General features: G+C 52.1%; 1 protein-coding gene across 1 annotated transcript in view; it reads right to left on the bottom strand.

Annotated features, from left to right (window-relative positions):
- Positions 1–7,102: 7,102 nt before the first annotated feature.
- CPS1 (carbamoyl-phosphate synthase 1) overlaps positions 7,103–19,799 on the bottom strand; it is a 144,705-nt gene continuing 132,008 nt past the window's right edge. The window contains exons 32-35 of the mRNA XM_068160742.1: positions 16,337–16,396; positions 14,595–14,707; positions 10,889–11,018; positions 7,103–7,939 (exon numbers count right to left, since the gene is read on the bottom strand). Coding sequence (XP_068016843.1) covers positions 7,841–7,939; positions 10,889–11,018; positions 14,595–14,707; positions 16,337–16,396 — 402 coding nt within the window. The 3' untranslated portion in view covers positions 7,103–7,840. The remainder of the gene's footprint in view (positions 7,940–10,888; positions 11,019–14,594; positions 14,708–16,336; positions 16,397–19,799) is intronic.

Raw genomic sequence — 19,799 nt, 5'->3', positions numbered from 1 at the left:
TGAGCACCCTTTGCCACAGAGCCTTTTGTCTCTCAATTCCATCTTTACAAGCTCCCTTGAGCTAAAAGATTTTCTCTCAGCTGCTCTTATCAGTCTGCAGAATTCAACAGATTTCCCTGCTGAGGGTGAGTGAGAGTTTGGCCTTACCTAGCTGCTGACAAAACATCATCTACTCCCTTTAATCAGGGTGCATTAGAAAGGTTCACATGTAAACCCCTTTCAGTGCAAGGGTAAAACAAATGTTATAGCCCAACCAGAGCAATCCCTATCAATTACTGTGTGCAGTGGCAGACATCAAGATGCAGAAAGAAGGCAAACAGAGGCTTTTGGGCACCATTTGGCAGCTGTTGCAGCACAGCAGATTTCCATGGCCTGCAGATGGCTACAGCAGCAGCACTCACAAGCTTCATACAGCATGGCAGCACCTCCTGCCCTTGCAGAGATGGCAGCAGCAGCACTGATTATGTCTGCTGAAAGCTTCCCAAGGTCCAGGGTTCCTCTGACTACGATTTGGTGTTACAAATACTATGAACAGCAGGAGCCAGAGGTGCTCTCTCCTTTTACCACCTCATCCGGGCTCTCGAATGAGCTCACCCTCTGCAGTGGCTCCTCACATCTGACTGGGACAGAGGCAGCACAGAGTCACAGAATGTTAGGGCTGGAAGGGACCTCCAAAGCTCATTCAGTCCAACCCCCCTGCCAGAGCAGGACCAGAGAATCCAGCACAGGTCACACAGGAACACATCCAGACCAGGCTGGACAGGCTCCAGAGAAGGAGACTCTACAACCTCTCTGAGCAGCCTCTTCCAGTGCTCTGTCATCTTCAAAGTGAAGAAGTTCCTCCTCATGCTGAGGTAGAACCTCCTGTGTTGCAGTTTCCATCCATTGTCCCTTGTCCTGTCACAGGGTGCAACTGAGCAGAGCCTGTCCCTGTCCCTTTCTCTTAACCCCCAGCCCTCAGATATTGATAGACATTGATCAGATCCCCTCTGTCTTCTCCTCTCCACACTAAACAGCCCCAGGGCTCTCAGCCTCTCCTCACCAGGCAGGGCTCCAGTCCCTTCAGCATCCTTGCAGCCCTCCCTTGGACTCTCTCCAGCAGATCCCTGTCCCTCCTGAACTGGGGACCCCAGAACTGGATGCAATAATCCAGCTGAGGTCTCAGCAGAGCAGAGCAGAGCAGAGGGGGAGGAGAACCTCCCTGGATCTGCTGGACACACTCCTCTCAATGCACCCCAGGATCCCTTTGGCCTTCTTGGCCACCAGGGCACATTGCTGTCCCCTGCACAACTTGCTGTCCACCAGCACTCCCAGGCTGCCTTCTTGTCTTTCTCCTCTCCTTGCTTTCAACATGCCAAACTATCACTGCTTTTTTTTCCCTGCTCACCTCTGCAAGGGGCTGCCTGAGCATGAGCAATCTCCAAGCAATTTAAGTTGTGTTAACTGCAGATGGGTCAATGCAGGAAGGTAATGCAGGGGATAAAGGGCTTGACCCCAATGTTCAGCAGTGTCTCCTGGGACATGGAGCCCGCAGTGTTCCCAGCACTTGGCAGGCTGGGAGAGCTGTGGCTCCAGGGAGTGGTTCAGCAGAGTGACTGCTGAGGAATGAAAGTGTTGTCTCTGCCACTAAAAATTAGGCCCTTTCATATTTCATCAGGGCTCTCACCACCTTCTCTTGTGCTTATCTGAAAAGTTGTGCTTTCTGCTATCTCTGGTACCTCCTGTGTCCCTTTATCACCCCTCTTTCAAGGCAGTAAAAATGAATAAGATTTCTTGACTGCTCCTAGATTAGGAAATCTCTTGCTCTGAACAGTGTTCTCCTTTCATCTGTCACTGTCATCCTCCCCAAGATTAATATGAAGAAGACATTCAAAAGGCAGAATCTTTTGCAAGCAGACATGAGCATGGTACAAAGAATACCAATTGTAACTTCCTTTTCTTATTATTCCTTTTAAAGTCTCCCTTGATCCCTACAGCTGTAGACACTTAAACCCCTTTGCCTGCAGTGTCTGCAGCTTCATTACACAAAGGAGAAAAGCCCTACTGAGGAAAAAACCCAACCAACATTCAGTGAGTCACAGGATTGTCAGGGTTGGAAGGAACCTGAAGGCTCAGCCAGTTCCAACCTCCCTGCCATGGGCAGGGACACCTCACACTACAGCAGCTTGCTCACAGCCACATCCAGCCTGGCTGCAAAAAACCTCCAGGCATGAGGCTTCCACCACCTCCCTGGGCAACCTCTGCCAGTCTCTCACCACCCTCATGGGGAACAACTTCTTCCTAACATCCAATCTCAATCTACCCATTTCTAGTTTTGCTCCATTCCCCCCAGTCCTATCACTCCCTCACACCCTCAAAAGTCCCTCCCCAGCTTTTCTGTAGCCCCCTTCAGATACTGGAAGGCCACAAGAAGGTCTCCTCAGAGCCTTCTCTTCTCCAGACTGAACAACCCCAACTCTCTCAGTCTGTCTCCACAGCAGAGCAGCTCCAGCCCTCTGCTCATCCTTGTGTCCCTTCTCTGGACACCTTCCAGCCCCTTCAGATCCTTCCTGGAATAGAGGCTCCAGAACTGGACACAGTGCTGCAGGTGAGGTCTCAGCAGAGTGGAGCAGAGGGGGAGAATCCCCTCCCTGGCCCTGCTGGCCACACTTCTCTTGCTGCAGCCCAGGCTCTGCTTGGCTCTCTGGGCTGCAAGTGCTCACTGCTGGCTCCTATTGAGCTTCTCCTGCCCCAGCACCCCCAAGGCCTTTTCTCCAGGGCTGCTCTCAAGCCAGTCCCTGCCCAGCCTGTATTGGTGCCTGGGATTGCCCTGACCCAGCTGCAGGACCTTGCACTTGGTCTTGTTGAACCTCATGAGGTTGTCCTGGGCTCAGCTCTGCAGCCTGTCCAGGTCCCTCTGGATGGATCCCTTCCCTCCTGCTGTCAGCCACACCACACAGCTTGGTGCTGAGGGTGCACTCAATGCTACTGTCCATGTCACCAACAAAGAAGTTAAACAAGCCTGGTCCCAGTACTGATCCCTGAGGGGACTCCCCATGGACATGAACCCATTGACAGCCACCCTTTGGGCGCAGCCATCAGGCCAGTTCTTTATCCACTGAATGGTCTATCCATGGAACCCATCCTGCACCAGTTTGGACAGCAGGATGTGGTGTGGGGTAGCGTCAGAGGCTTTGCTCAGGTCCAGGTAAATCAGGTCTGTTGCTCAGCCTATTATTCATAGAATCATAGAATCAATAAGGTTGGAAAAGACCTCAGGGATCATCAAGTCCAACCTGTCCCCCAGCACCTCATCCCTAAGTCATGGCTTCAAGTGCCACGTGTTGTGACCCTGTCATGGAAGGCCACCAGTGTTTGCAGAAGGTAAGCTGGAAGATGATCTTCTTGGCTACTTCTGGCCATGATAGGAGTCAAAAGTTCCATCTTGCATCAGGCAGTTCAGAAGCAGCCTTTGTTTTCTTTTCTTCAGCCAGGAAAGGGGAGGAGACACTAAAAGGAGATGAAGGCAAAGGAGGAGACAGAGTATATATAGATGGGTCTGATTAAATGTGGAAAGACATTAGTGTCACCTACTTGAGAGGACTGGGGAAGGCTCCAGCATTTAGCACCAGCAGCAAAACGTTAACACTGCTGCCTAATTACAGAGTACTCAGAACACAGTCAGTCCTTGGTGTGTTTTTCTACTCAGTTCCACTCTAATTATGGGAGAGTCCATGGACACCAAAGAAGCTGTGGTTTAAGTACCTGCAGCTGCTGCAAGTAAGTAATGACAGGAAGGTAAAGATTATCTGTACTCAGATGCACAGTACCCCCTACACAGGGAGCTAAGTGCTTGGCACTGATTAAGAATCCTGAATTGAAAGCAGCAGTTTTCTTTCCCCATTTTCAGCAGCTAGCAGCCCCCCCTTTAAAGCTGACAGCACTTTGATGGCTCTCAGCCCACTGCTCCATCACCTGGCTCCTCACTTATGGTTCACACCTGTCCCCTGGGGAGTCAGGGCTTCCCCTTTCACAGAATCACACAGAAGCATTCAGGTTGGAAAAGACCCTCAGGATCACCAAGTCCAACCCAGAACCCTATTCTACAAGGATCACCCCTAAACCACAACCCCAAGCACCACAGCCAAAACACCTTCAAACACATCTAGCCCTGGGGACTCCACCACCTCCCTGGGCAGCACATTCCAAGCCCTGACCACGCCTGATGGGGAAAAATTCTTCCTCCTGTCCAGTCTGAACCTGCCCTGCTGCAGCTTGAGGCTCTTCCCTCTTCTTCCATGGCTAATCACCTGTGAGAAGAGACCAGCACCAAGCTCTCCACAACCTCCTTGCAGGGAGCTGTAGAGAGCCAGGAGGTCTCCCCTCAGCCTCCTCTGCTTCACACTAACCATCCCCAGCTCCTTCAGTTGCTCTTTGTGAGATTTCTTCTGCAGGCCCTTCCCAGCTTCCTTGCCCTCCTCTGCCCTGGCTCCAGCACCTCCACATCTCTTTTGTCTTGAGGTGCCCAAAACTGGACACAGCACTCGAGGTGTGGCCTCCCCAGAGCTGAGTGCCAGGGGACAATCCCCTCCCTGCTGCTGCTGGACACAGCATTGCTGATCCCAGCCAGGATGCCTTTGGCTTTCTTGGCCAGCTCTGCTGTACACATGCAGCTGAAGAGAAAGAGAAACATTCTCTCTGTCCTGCTGCTCTTTCTCCACCACCTTCTTGCCTCTGAGGCTTACAGCATTATACTGCATTAACTGAGGCCCTCCCTGCCAGACAGACCAGTGATGGGTTCCCAACAGACTTCTGTTCATCAGTGACTTAAGAAGATGACTAATGAAAGGAAAGGGCAGAATCCAGGCCACACAACATTTCAGAAGTTGTAGCAGTCACAGTCTGGGGCACTAATTTCATTTTCAGCTCACAAGAGAAGTGGTGAAATGGAGATGAAGCAGATGAGAATAGAGGTTGCTTAAGATGTTGTTTTCTCCATTACTAGAGGTGGAAGCCTCATCCCTGGAGGTTTTTCAGGCCAGGCTGGAGGTGGCTGTGAGCAACCTGCTGTAGTGTGAGGTGTTCCTGCCCATGGCAGGGGGTTGGAACTGGATGATCCTTGGGGTCCCTTCCAACCCTGACCATTCTGTGATTCTATGGTTCTAGGTAAAAGCAGCATGGGAAGGAGGGAGGCATTGAGATTGTGCTGCCCAGGGAGGTGGTGTAGCCCCCAAGGCTGGATGTGTTTGAAGGTGGTTTGGATGTGGTGCTTGGGGCTGTGGTTTAGGGGTGATCCTTGTAGAGTAGGGTTCTGGGTTGGACTTGGTGATGCTGAGGGTCATTTCCACCCTGCATGTTTCTGTGGCTCTGTGACTCTGTAGTTCTGTGACACCAGTTGCTAGTGGGATTTATTGCCAGTGGAAAAAAAAATGGAGGTGCAGGATGTATTTAGAGTGCTGCTTCGTTAACCACCATCTCTCACCCAGGGGGTGAATACTGGATGGCTTCAGGTGCCTCTGGTGCTGTGGTTGGTTCTGTTTGGTTGGTTGGATTTGTTGGGTTTGGTTTAGTAACATCTTTACTCCAGAAGTGCAGAGCTCTGCCTGTGCACAGCAGGCAGGGCTGCATTCATCACAAAAGTTCAGCCTGGAGAAATGCTCCTGACAAGAGCAGCTGGGGTGTCTACCAGGTCAGACAGAAAGTCCATGACTAAGTCCATGACACTTAGCTTCAGTCCCTCAGAGAGTCCCACAGTGCCAAAAGGCCACACAGCCTCTTCCCACCCCTTTGCACTTCTCAGTCACAGCTCTTATCAGATCTTATATCCTTCTTATTTTAGCATTAAGTCTGGGCTGCATCCAAAGCAGCTCTGCCAGCAGAGCCAGAGAGCAGATCCTGCCCCTCTGTTCTGCTCTGCTGAGACCTCACCTGCAGTGCTGTGTGCAGGACTGGAGCCCTCAACACAGGAAGGACATGGACCTGATGGAGAGGGTCCAGAGGAGGCCATGAAAATGATCAGGGGGTTGGAGCAGCTCTGCTATGTGGACAGAGTGAGGGAGGCAGGGGTGTTCAGCCTGGAGAAGAGAAGGCTGCAGGGAGACTTAAGAGCAACCTGCCAGGACCTGAAGGGGGCTACAAGAAGGCTGCAGAGAGACTGTTTGCAAAGGCCTGCAGGGACAGGACCAGGGGCAATGGCTTCAACCTAGAGCAGAGCAGATTTAGATTGGATGTGAGGAACAAGTTCTGCACCATGAGGGTGGTGGAACACTGGAAGAGGCTGCTCAGGGAGGTGGCTGAGGCCACATCCCTGAAGAGATTCAAGGTGAGGCTGGAGATGGCTCTGGGCAACCTGATCCAGTTGGGGATGTCCCTGCTGACTGCAGGGAGGTTGAACTGGATGACCTCTGGCTGTCCCTTCTGGCCCAGACCATTCCATGAATCTGTGATTCTAATTTTAATACTACAGGACTCCCAATCTGCCTTTACTCTCCCTCTACAGTAAAAGCTTCTTGAAACCCAAGGGATTTCAGAGTGCATGCCAGAAGCAGCCTGGGTTTGCTCCCCAGTGCAGCCCAACAGGTACTGCTTTCAGTGCTGGTAGCTTGAGAAAAAGCACTGCTGGGTGGTACTGAGTTCCAGCACCCGCTGCAGCCCAGGCTCTGCTTGGCTCTCTGGGCTGCAAGTGCTCACTGCTGGTTCATGTTGAGCTTCTCCTCCCCCAGCACCCCCAAGGCCTTTTCTTCAGGGCTGCTCTCAAGCCAGTCCCTGCCCAGCCTGCATCGGTGCCTGGGATTGCCCTGACCCAGCTGCAGGACCTTGCCCTTGGTCTTGTTGAACCTCATGAGGGTGTCATGGGCTCAGCTCTGCAGCCTGTCCAGGTCCCTCTGGATGGATCCCTTCCCTCCAGCCTGTCAGCTGCACCACACAGCTTGGTGTCATCAGCAATCTTGCTGAGTGGCACAGTGGGCACCATGTGGCACAGTGGGTGTCTGCTCCAAGGACAGAAGTTGCAGGCACTGCCAGAGCTGAATAAGCAGCAGAGGAGGCTGAAGCAAGACTAAAGGGGTCACTTGCTTGGGAGTGGTAAAAATCACTGCAACACTTCCAGTTTGTTTTGCAAGGATTCCACTTTAATGCCCACAGTCGTGGCAGAAAATGTCAGACAGTGACACACAGAAGGCACTGAGGAGTTCTTCACTTTTGAAGCCAGACACAGAGCTGAGGGAGAGCCTCCATGACCCAGGGACAGCCACCTGCATTCAGAGTGGTGAATCAGAATCCATGAAGGGCTAAGCATAACCTGGAAGGAACACCTGCACACATCCATGCAGCCATCCTCTCCCATGACAGGCATCCCCTCTGGGTCAGTCAGGAGCATATTTAATTCTTATATGAAGTCATTAAAATCTTCAATGATCAGCAATGGAAAGAGAAAGCTACATGGGAATTTGGGGCCCAGCTCTAGCAGCCCATCAGGGGAAGATCTGGGAGGACAGAGCCCCCAGGGAATGTGTTTGTAAGGAGGACCAGCCTTGGTTAGGTCAAGTAGGGACAACCCCTGTGGAGGGTTATTTGTATCTCTTCTCATCCCCTCTGCTGTGGTGGTGTGCCTGGATCTACTCATCTAGTAAGAGACTGATGTCTGATCCTAGATGGAAATGGGGAGGAGGTGGTGGAGAGAGCAGGAAGAGGACAGCTTGCCAACAGGAGATTAAAGCATTGGCTGGGAATTAGTTTGTGTGAGCTGGAAAAACAATCAGTGCAGATGCTATAACACACACAGAGGGAAGGTTAGGTGGATGAGATCCACTCTCTCTCATGGCCCAAGGAACAGCAAGTTGGCAGACTGCAGGCAGTTCTTCTATGCAGAGCTTCCATTGTCAAACTGTTTGTAGTGGAAGAGACTCCTGGAGTCCAATTTCCCACCGTGTCTGACAGCTTCAGCAAAAAGCTTTGTCACCTGAAAACACAAAGCAAAGGAGCTCTGAGCATTGCAAAGCCTTCTGCAGCAGGGTGAGTAACAGAGGAGGCTCCACACTTCTACACTGTCACTTGGAAACTGCCCTGGGCAGGTTCAGTCCCTGAGGTCATCCAAATCAATACCAATTTCAAGGTGACTGCAAGGGCTCTGGCTCCAGCCCTATGCAGCATGCCTGTCCAGATGGAGAGACTCAGAGGTGTCCAGCACAGAGCACAGAAGCTCCAGCTGAGCTTCTCCTCCCCCAGCACCCCCAAGGCCTTTTCTTCAGGGCTGCTCTCAAGCCAGTCCCTGCCCAGACTATATCAGTGCCTGGGATTGCCCTGACCCAGCTGCAGGACCTTGGGGGAGTGGAACATCTCCCTTATGAGGACCTGCTGGAGAGCAGTGAAGGGGAGAGGGACCTGGGGGTCCTGGTGGATGGGAGGTTGACCATGAGCCAACAATGTGCTGTGGTGGCCAAGGAGGCCAATGGCATCCTGGGGTGGATTAGAAGGGCTGTGGTTAGTAGGTGGAGAGAGGTTCCCCTCAGCCCCTGCTCCACCCTGCTGATTCCACATCTGAAATACTGTGTCCAGTTCTGGGAACCTCAGCTCAGGAAGGACCTCAGGGAGCTGTCCAGCACAGAGCCACAAAGATGATGAAGGCAGTGGAACATCTTCCTCATGAGGAGAGCCTGAGGGAGCTGAGGGCTCTGGAGCTTGGAGAGGAGGAGCCTGAGAGGTGACCTCATTGCTGTTGCTAAAGCTGTGCAGGGGGAGTGCCCAGAGGCTGGAGCCAGGCTCTGCTGGGGGATGCCCAATGCCAGCACAAGGGGCAGTGGTGGAAGCTGAGGCAGAGGAAGTGCCATGGAAACAGGAGGAAGAATTTTTCCCCTGTGAGGGTGACAGAGGCCTGGAGCAGGCTGCCCAGGGGGGTTGTGGAGTTTCCTTCTCTGGAGCCTTTCCAGCCCTGTCTGGATGTGTTCCTGTGTGACCTGTGCTGGATTCTATGCTCCTGATGTGGCAGGGGGGTTGGCACTGAAGATCTTCAGAGGTCCTTTCCAACCCCTAACATCCTCTGATCCTGTGATCCCAGGCAATTTTGTGGCAGCTGGAGCACATTCAGGGGAAGTAAGGTACTGATGGCAGCAAGAGTCTCAGTTTACATTACCAAATATCTCTTCCCCTATCAGTATGTGAAAGTGTTTGTCAGGAGCTATAAGCACAGGATGAGTGGCAGCTGGGGACTACAGCAGGACAGGCAGCAATTCCACATGGATGGCACTTTAGAACTGGATTGCCCCAGGGACTGTTCAAGAAAGCCCAGCTACAATCTGCTGTGAAATTTAAAGGACCATGCCAGGACAGAAAACCACATCCCACTAAGCACACAGCTCCCATGCATAATTTAAACCTGTGACAGGCAATCCTGGGCAAGAAGTGTGCTCTGAAGCAAAGCAATGATACAGCAACAAGCCCAGCTGCAGAACAGGGCTCAAAAACTTCTTCTTTTTCTTCTTCTGTTTTTTTATTCTCCTTTGAGTCCAGAGCAGAGCCACAAAGATTCTGAAGGCAGTGGAACATCTTCCTCCTGAGGAGAGCCTGAGGGAGCTGAGGGCTCTGGAGCTTGGAGAGGAGGAGCCTGAGAGGTGACCTCATTGCTGTTGCTAAAGCTGTGCAGGGGGAGTGCCCAGAGGCTGGAGCCAGGCTCTGCTGGGGGATGCCCAATGCCAGCACAAGGGGCAGTGGTGGAAGCTGAGGCAGAGGAAGTGCCATGGAAACAGGAGGAAGAATTTTTTCCCTGTGAGGGTGACAGAGGCCTGGAGCAGGCTGCCCTGGGGGGTTGTGGAGTCTCCCCCTCTGGAGATCTTCCAACCCCCACCTGGATGTGTTCCTGTGTGACCTGCTGTAGGTGATGCTGCTCTGGCAGGGGGTTGGACTGGATGAGATTTGGAGGTCCCTTCCAGCCCCTCATGTTCTGTGATTCTGTGACTCTGTGCTGGGCTTCTTTGGCAGCACTGCTCCCTCCCACGAGAGCTGCTGTTCCCCTCTGCAGCCCAAGCCTATGTCTGAGGCCCCTTGCAGCCCCTGAAATTCTGTGATTCTGTGATAATTTTCACAGAATCACAGCATGGCTTGGGTTGGAAGGGACCTCAGACATCATCTACTCAACCTCCCCATCATGGGCAGAGATGATTTTCAACTAGACTTGGCTGATCAAGGCCTCATCCAGCCTGGCCTTCAGCATCCCAAGGGAGGGGGGCAGCCACAGTCTCCCTGGGCACCCTGTTCCAGAGTTCCCCATTGGAATGGGCTGCCAGTGGAGGTGGTGGGGGTCACCATCATTGGAGGTGTTCAGGAGGAGAGTTGATGGGGTGCTTGGTGCCATGGGTTAGCTGTTTGGGTGGGTTGGATTGGTTGATGAGTTGGACACGATGATCTTGAAGGTCTCTTCCAACCTCATCAATTCTATTCTATTCTATTCTATTCTATTCTATTCTATTCTATTCTATTCTATTCTATTCTATCCTATCCTATTCTATTCTATTCCACTCCGCTCCACTCTGCTCCACTCTGCTCTACTCTATTCTACTCTACTCTACTCCACTCTACTCTATTCTACTCCACTCTATTCTATTCTATTCTATTTCTATTCTATTCTATTCTATTCTATTCTATTCTTGTACTGAAGAACAACTTCATCAGCTCCAGTCTGACCCTGCCCTTCCTCAGCTTCAAACCATTCCCCCTTGTCCTACTGCTAGGCACCCTCATGACAAACCCCTCTCCAGCCTTCCTGCAGGATCCCTTACATTCAAACAGTTGTGTCCCCACGATTTTCCAGGCACATCATTATCTGACTGAGGTAATGAGGGCCCAGGAACACGGGAATCTAAGATCACAAGTGGTGGGAAGCTCTGAGGAGGAGGAAGAAGAAGGTGGGAAGTACCTGGAAGTTGGTGAGCAGAGCAGTGCCGCTGTCGACAGCCATCCTGCGGATCAGGTAATGGTCGTGGGCAAACTCGGCCTTGCTGGCAGGCAGGTTAATCACCAGATCGATTTTCCCCTCCTTTAGCAGCCTGCAGAGACACAGCAGAGAGTATCACAGGGTGAGCTGGTGACTGGGGGTCTGTGCTGAATGGCACAGGCACGCAGGGAAACAGCACTGAACGCTTCCATTGCAGTTCAATCTCATGTCTCAAGGCAGGAGGGCTCACAGGGTCACAGGATGTTAGGGGTTGGAAGTGACCCAAAGAGATCATTGAGTCCAACCCCCCTGCCAGAGCTGGAGCACAGAATCCAGCACAGGGCACACAGGAACACATCCAGACAGGGATGGAAAGGCAACAGAGAAGGAGACTCCACAACCTCTCTGGGCAGCCTGCTCCAGGGCTCTGTGACCCTCACTGTGAGGAAGTTCCTCCTCATGTTCAGGTGGAACCTCCTGTGCTGTAGTTTATATCCATTGCCACTTGTCCTATCCCAGGGTGCAGCTGAGCAGAGCCTGTCCCCTCCCTCTTGCCCCCCAGCCCTCAGATACTTATAAACATTGATCAGATCCTTTCTCAGTCTTCTCTTCTCCAGATTAAAAAGCCCCAGGGCTCTCAGCCTCTATTTCACAGAGGCACAGAATCAAGTAGGCTGGAAAAGACCTCAGAGATCATCAAGCCCAACCTATTGCCTAATACCTAACACCTCCTGACAACTAAACCATGGCTCCAAGTGCCACATCCAAGCCTTCTTTGAACACCTCCAGTGACAATGACTCCATCACTTCCCTGGGCAGCACATTCCAATGGCAATTTGCTCTTTCTGGGAAGAACTTTCTCCTCATTTCCAGCCTAAACCTCCCCTTGCACAGCTTGAAACTGTGTCCTCTTGTTCTGGTGCTGGCTGACCAGGAGAAGAGACCAACCCCCTCCTGGCTACAGCATCCTTTCAGGAAGCTGTAGAGAGCAATAAGGTCTCCCCTAAAAAACTATTTGTTGTGGGTTTAGGCTGCTGCTTTAGCTTAGTGTCTTAATTATAAGGCAAGAATATCACAGTATCACAGTGTCACCAAGGTTGGAAGGGACCTCGAGGATCATGAAGTCCAACCTATCAACACAGACCTCATGAGTAGACCATGGCTCCAAGTGCCACACCCAATCCCCTCTTGAACACCTCCAGGGATGGGGACTCCACCACCTCCCTGGGCAGCACATCCCAATGGCTAACAACTCTCTCTGGGAAGAACTTTCTCCTCACCTCCAGCCTAAACTTCCCCTGGCACAGCTTGAGACTGTGTCCTCTTGTTCTGGTGCTGGTTGCCTGGGAGAAGAGACCAACCCCCTCCTGGCTACAACCTCCCTTCAGGTAGTTGTAGAGAGCAATGAGGTCTCCCCTGAGCCTCCTCTTCTCCAGGCTAAGCAACCCCAGCTCCCTCAGCCTCTCCTCACAGGGCTGTGCTCAAGGCCTCTCCCCAGCCTCGTTGCCCTTCTCTGGACACCTTCAAGTGTCTCAATGTCTTTCTTAAACTGAGGGGCCCAGAACTGGACACAGGACTCAAGGTGTGGCCTAACCAGTGCAGAGTACAGGGGCACAATGACCTCCCTGCTCCTGCTGGCCACACTGTTCCTGATGCAGGCCAGGATGCCATGGGACTTCTTGGCCACCTGGGCACACTACTGGCTCATGTTTAGGCAGCTGTCAACCAGCACCCCCAGGTCCCTCTCTGCTTGGGAGCTCTCCAGCCACTCTGACCCCAGCCTGTAGCTCTGCATGGGGTTGCTGTGGCCAAAGTGCAGCACCTGGCACTTGGACTTGTTGAATGCCATCCTGTTGGACTCTGCCCATCTGTCCAGCCTGTCGAGGTCCATCTGCAGAGCCCTTCAGCCCTCTAACTGACCAACATCTGCTCCCAGCTTGGTGTCATCTGCAAACTTGCTGATGACTGACTCAATCCCCTCATCCAGATCATCAATGAAGATGTTAAAGAGCACAGGGCCCAGCACTGATCCCTGGGGCACACCACTGGTGCCTGGCTGCCAGCTGGCTGTGGCACCATTCACCACCACTCTCTGGGCTCAGCCTCCAGCCAGTTCCTAACCCAGCTCAGAGAGCTGCTGTCCAAGCCAGGGGCTGACAGCTTAGCCAGCAGTTTGCTGTGGGGGACAGTGTCAAAGGCCTTGCTGAGGTCCAGGCAGACCACATCCACAGCCTGCCCCACATCCACCAGGCAGTCACCTGATCATAGAAGGAGATCAGGTTGGAGAGGCAGGATCTGCCCTTCCTAAATCCATGCTGGCTGGACCTGAGCCCTTGGCCATCCTTCAGGTGTGCAGTTATTGCCCCCAGGATAATCTGCTCCATCACTTTCCCTGGCACTGAGGTCAGGCTGACTGGCCTGGAGTTTCCATCCGACCCTTCTTGTGGATGGGGACCACATTGGCCAGCTTCCAGTCACCTGGGACCTCACCAGTGAGCCAGGACTGGAGGAAAATGATGGAGAGCAGCTTGGCAGCTCATCTGCCATCTCTCTCAGCACCCTAGGATGGATCCCATCCTGTGTTGAGGGCTCCAGTCCTGCACACAGCACTGCAGGTGAGGTCTCAGCAGAGCAGAACAGAGGGGCAGGATCTCTCTGGCTCTGCTGGCAGAGCTGCTTTGGATGCAGCCCAGACTTAATGCTAAAATAAGAAGGATATAAGATCTGATAAGAGCTGTGACTGAGAAGTGCAAAGGGGTGGGAAGAGGCTGTGTGGCCTTTTGGCACTGTGGGACTCTCTGAAGGACTGAAGCTAAGTGTCATGGACTTAGTCATGGACTTTCTGTCTGACCTGGTTGACACCCCAAATGCGAAGAGAAGAGAAGAGAAGAGAAGAGAAGAGAAGAGAAGAGAAGAGAAGAGAAGAGAAGAGAAGAGAAGAGAAGAGAAGAGAAGAGAAGAGAAGAGAAGAGAAGAGAAGAGAAGAGAAGAGAAGAGAAGAGAAGAGAAGAGAAGAGAAGAGAAGAGAAGAGAAGAGAAGAGAAGAGAAGAGAAGAGAAGAGAAGAGAAGAGAAGAGAAGAGAAGAGAAGAGAAGAGAAGAGAAGAGAAGAGAAGAGAAGAGAAGAGAAGAGAAGAGAAGAAGAGAAGAGAAGAGAAGAGAAGAGAAGAGAAGAATAGAATAGACAAGGTTGGAGGAGACCTTTGAGATCATCAAGTCCAGCCTATCACCCAACACCATCTAATCAACTAACCCATGGCACCAAGCACCCCATCCAGTCTCTTCCTAAACACCTCCAGTGATGGTGACTCCACCACCTCCCTGGGCAGCACATCCCAATGGCCAATCTCTCTTGCTGGGAAGAACTTCTTCCTAGCATCCAGCCTAAACCTCTCCTGGTGCATCTTGAGACTGTGTCCTCTTGTTCTGGTGCTGGTTGCCTGGGTGCAGAGACCAACCCCCACCTTGTCAGGAGCATTTCTCCAGGCTGAACTTTTGTGATGAATGCAGCCCCAGGACTAGGCTGGAAGGTCCCTGCTGTGGAGACTCCAGACAGAATCAGCTGGAACAAACAATTTAGGCTGAACCCAAGGTGCCATTGCATCACTATCATCAGACTCAGTGGGGCCAGTGATTTGTCCCTGGCTGCTCTGGATGTTAACACAAACTGGACAAGGTGTTGCTCTTACTTCCTGACTGGAGGGAGGCTGGAGCTCTGGCTTTCCTTCGATGGCCAGGCCACAGGAATTGCTGGAATACCATTAGCACTGAGCCACTCTGAAGTTGTTTCTGTAGCATACAGCTGTTAAGGGAGAAAAAAAACAACAACAACAACAGGGAAAAAAAATAGTTCCTTGCTGTGTGCTTCCTGATACCCACACTCCTCATTTCATTCACATGGCTCTGACCTGACTCACAGCCTGGTTGTCAGAGCTGATTTTGGAGGGCCTTCTGCCTCCCAAGAGTGTCTCTCCATACAGAGCCCAGCATGAGCTGCCCCATTTTCTGTTCTCTGTGGTTTGCTGATCCTATGAGTAGTAGCAACACATCCAGAAGCAGTTCAGTGGCTTGGGGAGGCCTAAACCCCTTGGACTTTCAGCAGTGCTCAAGTTCAGTCACTTACAGAAATTCTATTTGCCCTTTTTAATTTGATTTTTGAACTGCTGGACTCTGAATCCAGCACTTCCACAGATGCCCCTGAGGAAAACAGCACTTAAATACCTAATACTAAGAAGCTTCTGCCAGTCTCCTGTGCCTGAGTTGTTAGTTACCTTTCAGGAGGAAGAGGAACACAAAATGTTGCAGAAGAGCTACCAGAGGGGTGTCACTACCACACATTCCCTATGTCTGCAGCTTGGGAGTATCACTGAGGCACTGCAAAGACCTTCTCCACACAAAGGGCTTCCTCTTCCTTCCCTTCTGCCACACCTGGCATCTGGTGCTGCCATTTGTGTCTTGGAGACCTCAAAGGAGTTTGTAAGAAGACATCCTGGCTGCAGGCTGAGGTTAGAGCCAGTGCTGCTGTTGCCTTGTTGCAGGCACATGTGTTCAGTCAAACAACCATCAAAACTTCAGGGATCACTCAGCTAAAGATCCCTGTTGGACTTACACAATGCCCTTTCTTTTCTCTATCTCCAAATAAACTCCAAAGATCACTAGTGGACTTCCAGAAGGTCTTTTTTTTCCCCTCTATCTCCAAACAGACTCCAAAGATCCCTGTTGAACTTCCACAATGCCCTTTCTTTACTCTGTCTCCATATAGGCTCCAGAGATTCCCTGCTGGACTTTCAGGATATCTTTTCCCCACCCCCCTCTATCTCCAAACAAGCTCCAAAGATCCCTGTTGGACTTCCAGAATAGAATCAGAGAATTGTCAGGGTTGGAAGGGACCTCAAGGATCATCCAGCTCCAACCCCCCTGCCATGGCCAGGGACACCTCACACTACAGCAGCTTGCTCACAGCCACATCCAGCCTGGCCTGAAAAACCTCCAGGGATGAGGCTTCCACCACCTCCCTGGGCAACCTGTTCCAGTCTGTCACATGTGACCATTTGAGGCTGTGCCTTTAAGAAAGGGACAGTGCTGGAACACTCTGGCTGAACTCTCAACCCACCACATTCACAGGATCACAGAATCACCAAGGTTGGAAGAGACCTCAAAGCTCACCAAGTCCAACCTGTCACCACAGACCTCATGACTAAACCATGGCACCAAGTGCCACATCCAATCCTTCTTCCTAACATCCAATCTGAATCCACCCATTTCTACTTTTGCTCCATTCCCCCCAGTCCTATCACTCCCTCCCCAGCTTTCTTGTCCTTTTTCCCCCCTCTATCTCCAAATCAGCTCCAGAGTCCTTTGTTCTTGCAGCAGGCTGAGTACATTTCAGAATCTGACAACTCTGTAGCTTTAAAGAACTGAAGCCTCCTACCTGGAAGCCTTCCTCATGCAGTGTTTGTGCTACACTGAGGAATCTGGGGTGGAAGGATTTCTGCAAAAAAAAAAGGAAATGGATGGGATTCAGAATCAAAGCAATGTTCTGTTAGGCAATACAAACCCACCTGATGTGCAGACCCCTCCTGTTCTGGGTGCTCTGTGTGTGTGTGTGTGTGCATGCAGCAGGGTCTCCTGTGTGCAGGTACAATGCTGCTTCAGGACAGCTATCTCCATCTTGAGGCCCAAGGCACTCACATAGAATCACAGAATTGTCAGGGTTGGAAGGGACCCTCAGGAATCATCCAGTTCCAAGCCCCCTGCCATGGGCAGGGATCCCTCACACTAGAGCAGGTTTGCTCACAGTCACAACCAGCCTGGCCTGGAAAAACCTCCAGGCATGAGGCTTTCACCACCTCCCTGGGCAACCTCTGCCAGTCTCTCTCACCACCCTCATAGGGAAGAACTTCTTCCTAACATCCAATCTCAATCTACCCACTTCTAGCTTGGATCCATTCCCCCCAGTCTTATCCCTCCCTGACACCCTCAAAAGTCCCTCCCCAGCTATCCTGTAGCCCCCCTTCAGATACTGGAAGGCCACAAGAAAGATCTCCTTGGAGTCTTCTCCAGACTGCACAGACCCCAACTCTCTCAGTCTGTCTCCACAGCAGAGCAGCTCCAGCCCTCTGCTCATCCTCATGGCCCTTCTCTGGACACCTTCCAGCACCTCCAGATCCTTCCTGCAATAGAGGCTCCAGAACTGGACACAGTGCTCTAGGTGTGGTCTCAGCAGAGTGGAGCAGAGGGGGAGAATCCCCCTCCCTGGCCCTGCTGGCTCTGCTTCTCTTGCTGCAGCCAGGATGTGACTGGCATTCTGGGCTGCATGCTATGCACACAGCTAAGGCACATCACAGTACAGCACCAGGGTGACTACTCAAGGTCAGCTTCTCATTCAAAGTCAGGCTTGGCAGGGCTCGGAGCAACCTGAATTAGTTGGGGGGTGTCTCTCTTTCCCTGCAGGGTGTAGGGGCTAGATGACCTCTAGAGGTCCCCTCCAAACCAGTTCAATCTATGATTCTGTGAGTCCTGTACTAACTTCAGCTGCAACTACAGAAGATGCACTGCTGCCTACGAAATAGGCAATTGCCTTCTCAGAGACACCAACTAGAGTCTCTACTGCTCTCAATTAAATCAGCAGGTGGCTGGGCACCCATGGTGTTCCTCAGGGCTCAGGGTTGGGACTACTTCTGTTCGACATCTTGATTGATGACCTTGATGAAGACACAGAGTGTGTCAGCAGTGAGTTCACAGATGGCATCAAGGGAGGGTGGCAGTGTTGCTCTGCACCAGGGCAAGGAGGCTCTACACAGGGACTTGGATAGATTGGATCCATGGACAACATTACCAGGAGGAACTTCAAAAAGGCAAGGTGCCAGGGCCTGCACTTGGGTCACAACCACCCCAAGCAGTGCTCCAGGCTTGGGGCAGTGTGGCTGGAAAGCTGCTGGCACAAAGGGACCTGGGGGTGCTAAGGGACAAGCAGCTGAAGAGGAGCCAGCAGTGTGCCCAGCTGGCCAAGAAAGCCAAAGGCATCCTGGCTGGGATCAGCAATGCTGTGTCCAGCAGCAGGCAGGGAGGGGATTGTCCCCTGGCACTCAGCTCTGGGGAGGCCACACCTCGAGTGCTGTGTCCAGTTTTGGGCACCTCAAGACAGGAGAGATGTGGAGGTGCTGGAGCCAGGGCAGAGGAGGGCAAGGAAGCTGGGAAGGGCCTGGAGAAGAAATCTGATGGAGAGCAACTGAAGGAGCTGGGGATGGTTAGTTTGGAAAAGAGAGGAGGCCTGAGGGGAGACCTCCTGGCTCTCTACAGCTCCCTGAAAGGAGGTTGTGGAGAGCTTGGTGCTGGTCTCTTCTCACAGGTCATTAGCCATAGAAGAAGAGGGAAGAGCCTCAAGCTGCAGCAGGGCAGGTTCAGAGTGGACAGGAGGAAGAATTTTTTCCCATCCAGAGTGGTCAGGGCTTGGAATGTGCTGCCCAGGGAGGTGGTGGAGTCCCCAAGGCTGGATGTGTTTGAAGGTGTTTTGGCTGTGGTGCTTGGGGCTCTGGTTTACTCTGCAGAGTAGGGTTCTGGGTTGGACTTGGTGATCATGTTGAGGGGAGAGGAAGCTGACTTGTTCAAGGTGAAAGTCAAGTAGATGTAGTTAGCAGTAGCAGAGGGAGAGCTTTGTTTCACTGCTAAAGTTTGCAATCTGCAGTATTTTGCAAACAAAGAGTCCAATGGCTGTGCTGCTAGCTGCTCTCCAAACAGGTCCCAGCATGCCCAAGTAGTGCCCTTGATGAGAACCTCCCATGTTGGTGTGCTGAGAGGTTGCAGTTCCAGGGTTAATCTTACTAAGGCTGTGCAGAACTGTTGCCCCTTCCTCAGGGGCAGGCAGGGGAGCACTCCTTGGGACAGCACAGGGCAGCTTGCGTAGCGGCAGGGACCAGGAGCCTACTGGACTGTCCTTCAGCTGTGAGCACTCTCTGACATGGCCCAGGCTGGGGTTCCCCAGGCTTTTAAAGGCCTGATGCTCTCCCCATGACTTTCTTGCTGGGCAAACCAATCCCCGCCGGTCTCTGCAAGCCGAGGCTCTGACCTCTTTCCTTTGCACAATTCTGAGGAGCCTAAGGTGCAGAAACCCTGAGTCTGCCATTAAATAATTCATCTTTTCTGAAAGAGCTCCTCAGATCTGAAAAGCTCCTCAGATTTTCTTCCCTGATTGGGCTATTCAGTGCTGCCTCTTGGATGGAGTGCATCTGTCTTACATCTGCGCTGGTGACCGCCAGATGCCGAAAAGCCGCGCCGCAGTGTTTTATTTTTGAATCCCAGCACTCCAAGCCTGTTGTTTCAAGGTAACCTTCTGCCTTGCTCCTTATGCACCAGAGCCTCTGCATCCTCCACAGTGGATTTGGATACAGAGCTCAAGATTACCACAGGAGCTCAGCTGGCTCTGTGTTGAGCTGGATCTTAGCGAGGGCTTGGAGTGGCTGTGTTGAATTAGCCGAGGCTGTAGCCCCTTTACAAATAGCAAGGCACGCTGGCAAACATGAGAGGGAGGTTGTAAGAAAGCAGGACTTTTCTGATAAAGGGGATAAAAGGACACAGTTCTCCCGCAATGAATGTCTTCCACTAAATAAATCTGCTTGTACTTTTCACCTTTAGTAACTAATGGTTCCTCGGCCAAGTCCTTTCAGCCAGCCCTGTAAATCTGAGGCTGCTGCGATGCGAGCTGACAGCTGTAATTTCTCTTCATGGAGAGGCTGTTTTATGTGTCACAAGTGTTCAGGACATGTCTGAGAGGAGTTTACAATGCTGCTGTGAAAGCCAACCTCACCCCCCCCCACACCCCCCTGCCCCCCAGCAGAAGGCAGAGCCCTTCTCTCTGCCTGGGAAGCTGCCAAGACTATCACATTGTGTAAGTT

This window comes from Melanerpes formicivorus, unplaced genomic scaffold, assembly GCF_026170545.1.
Source record: "Melanerpes formicivorus ecotype bairdi unplaced genomic scaffold, bMelFor1.0.p_v2 SCAF_52, whole genome shotgun sequence".
Lineage (NCBI taxonomy): Eukaryota > Metazoa > Chordata > Aves > Piciformes > Picidae > Melanerpes > Melanerpes formicivorus.
This window is presented reverse-complemented; position numbering and strand designations above follow the sequence as displayed.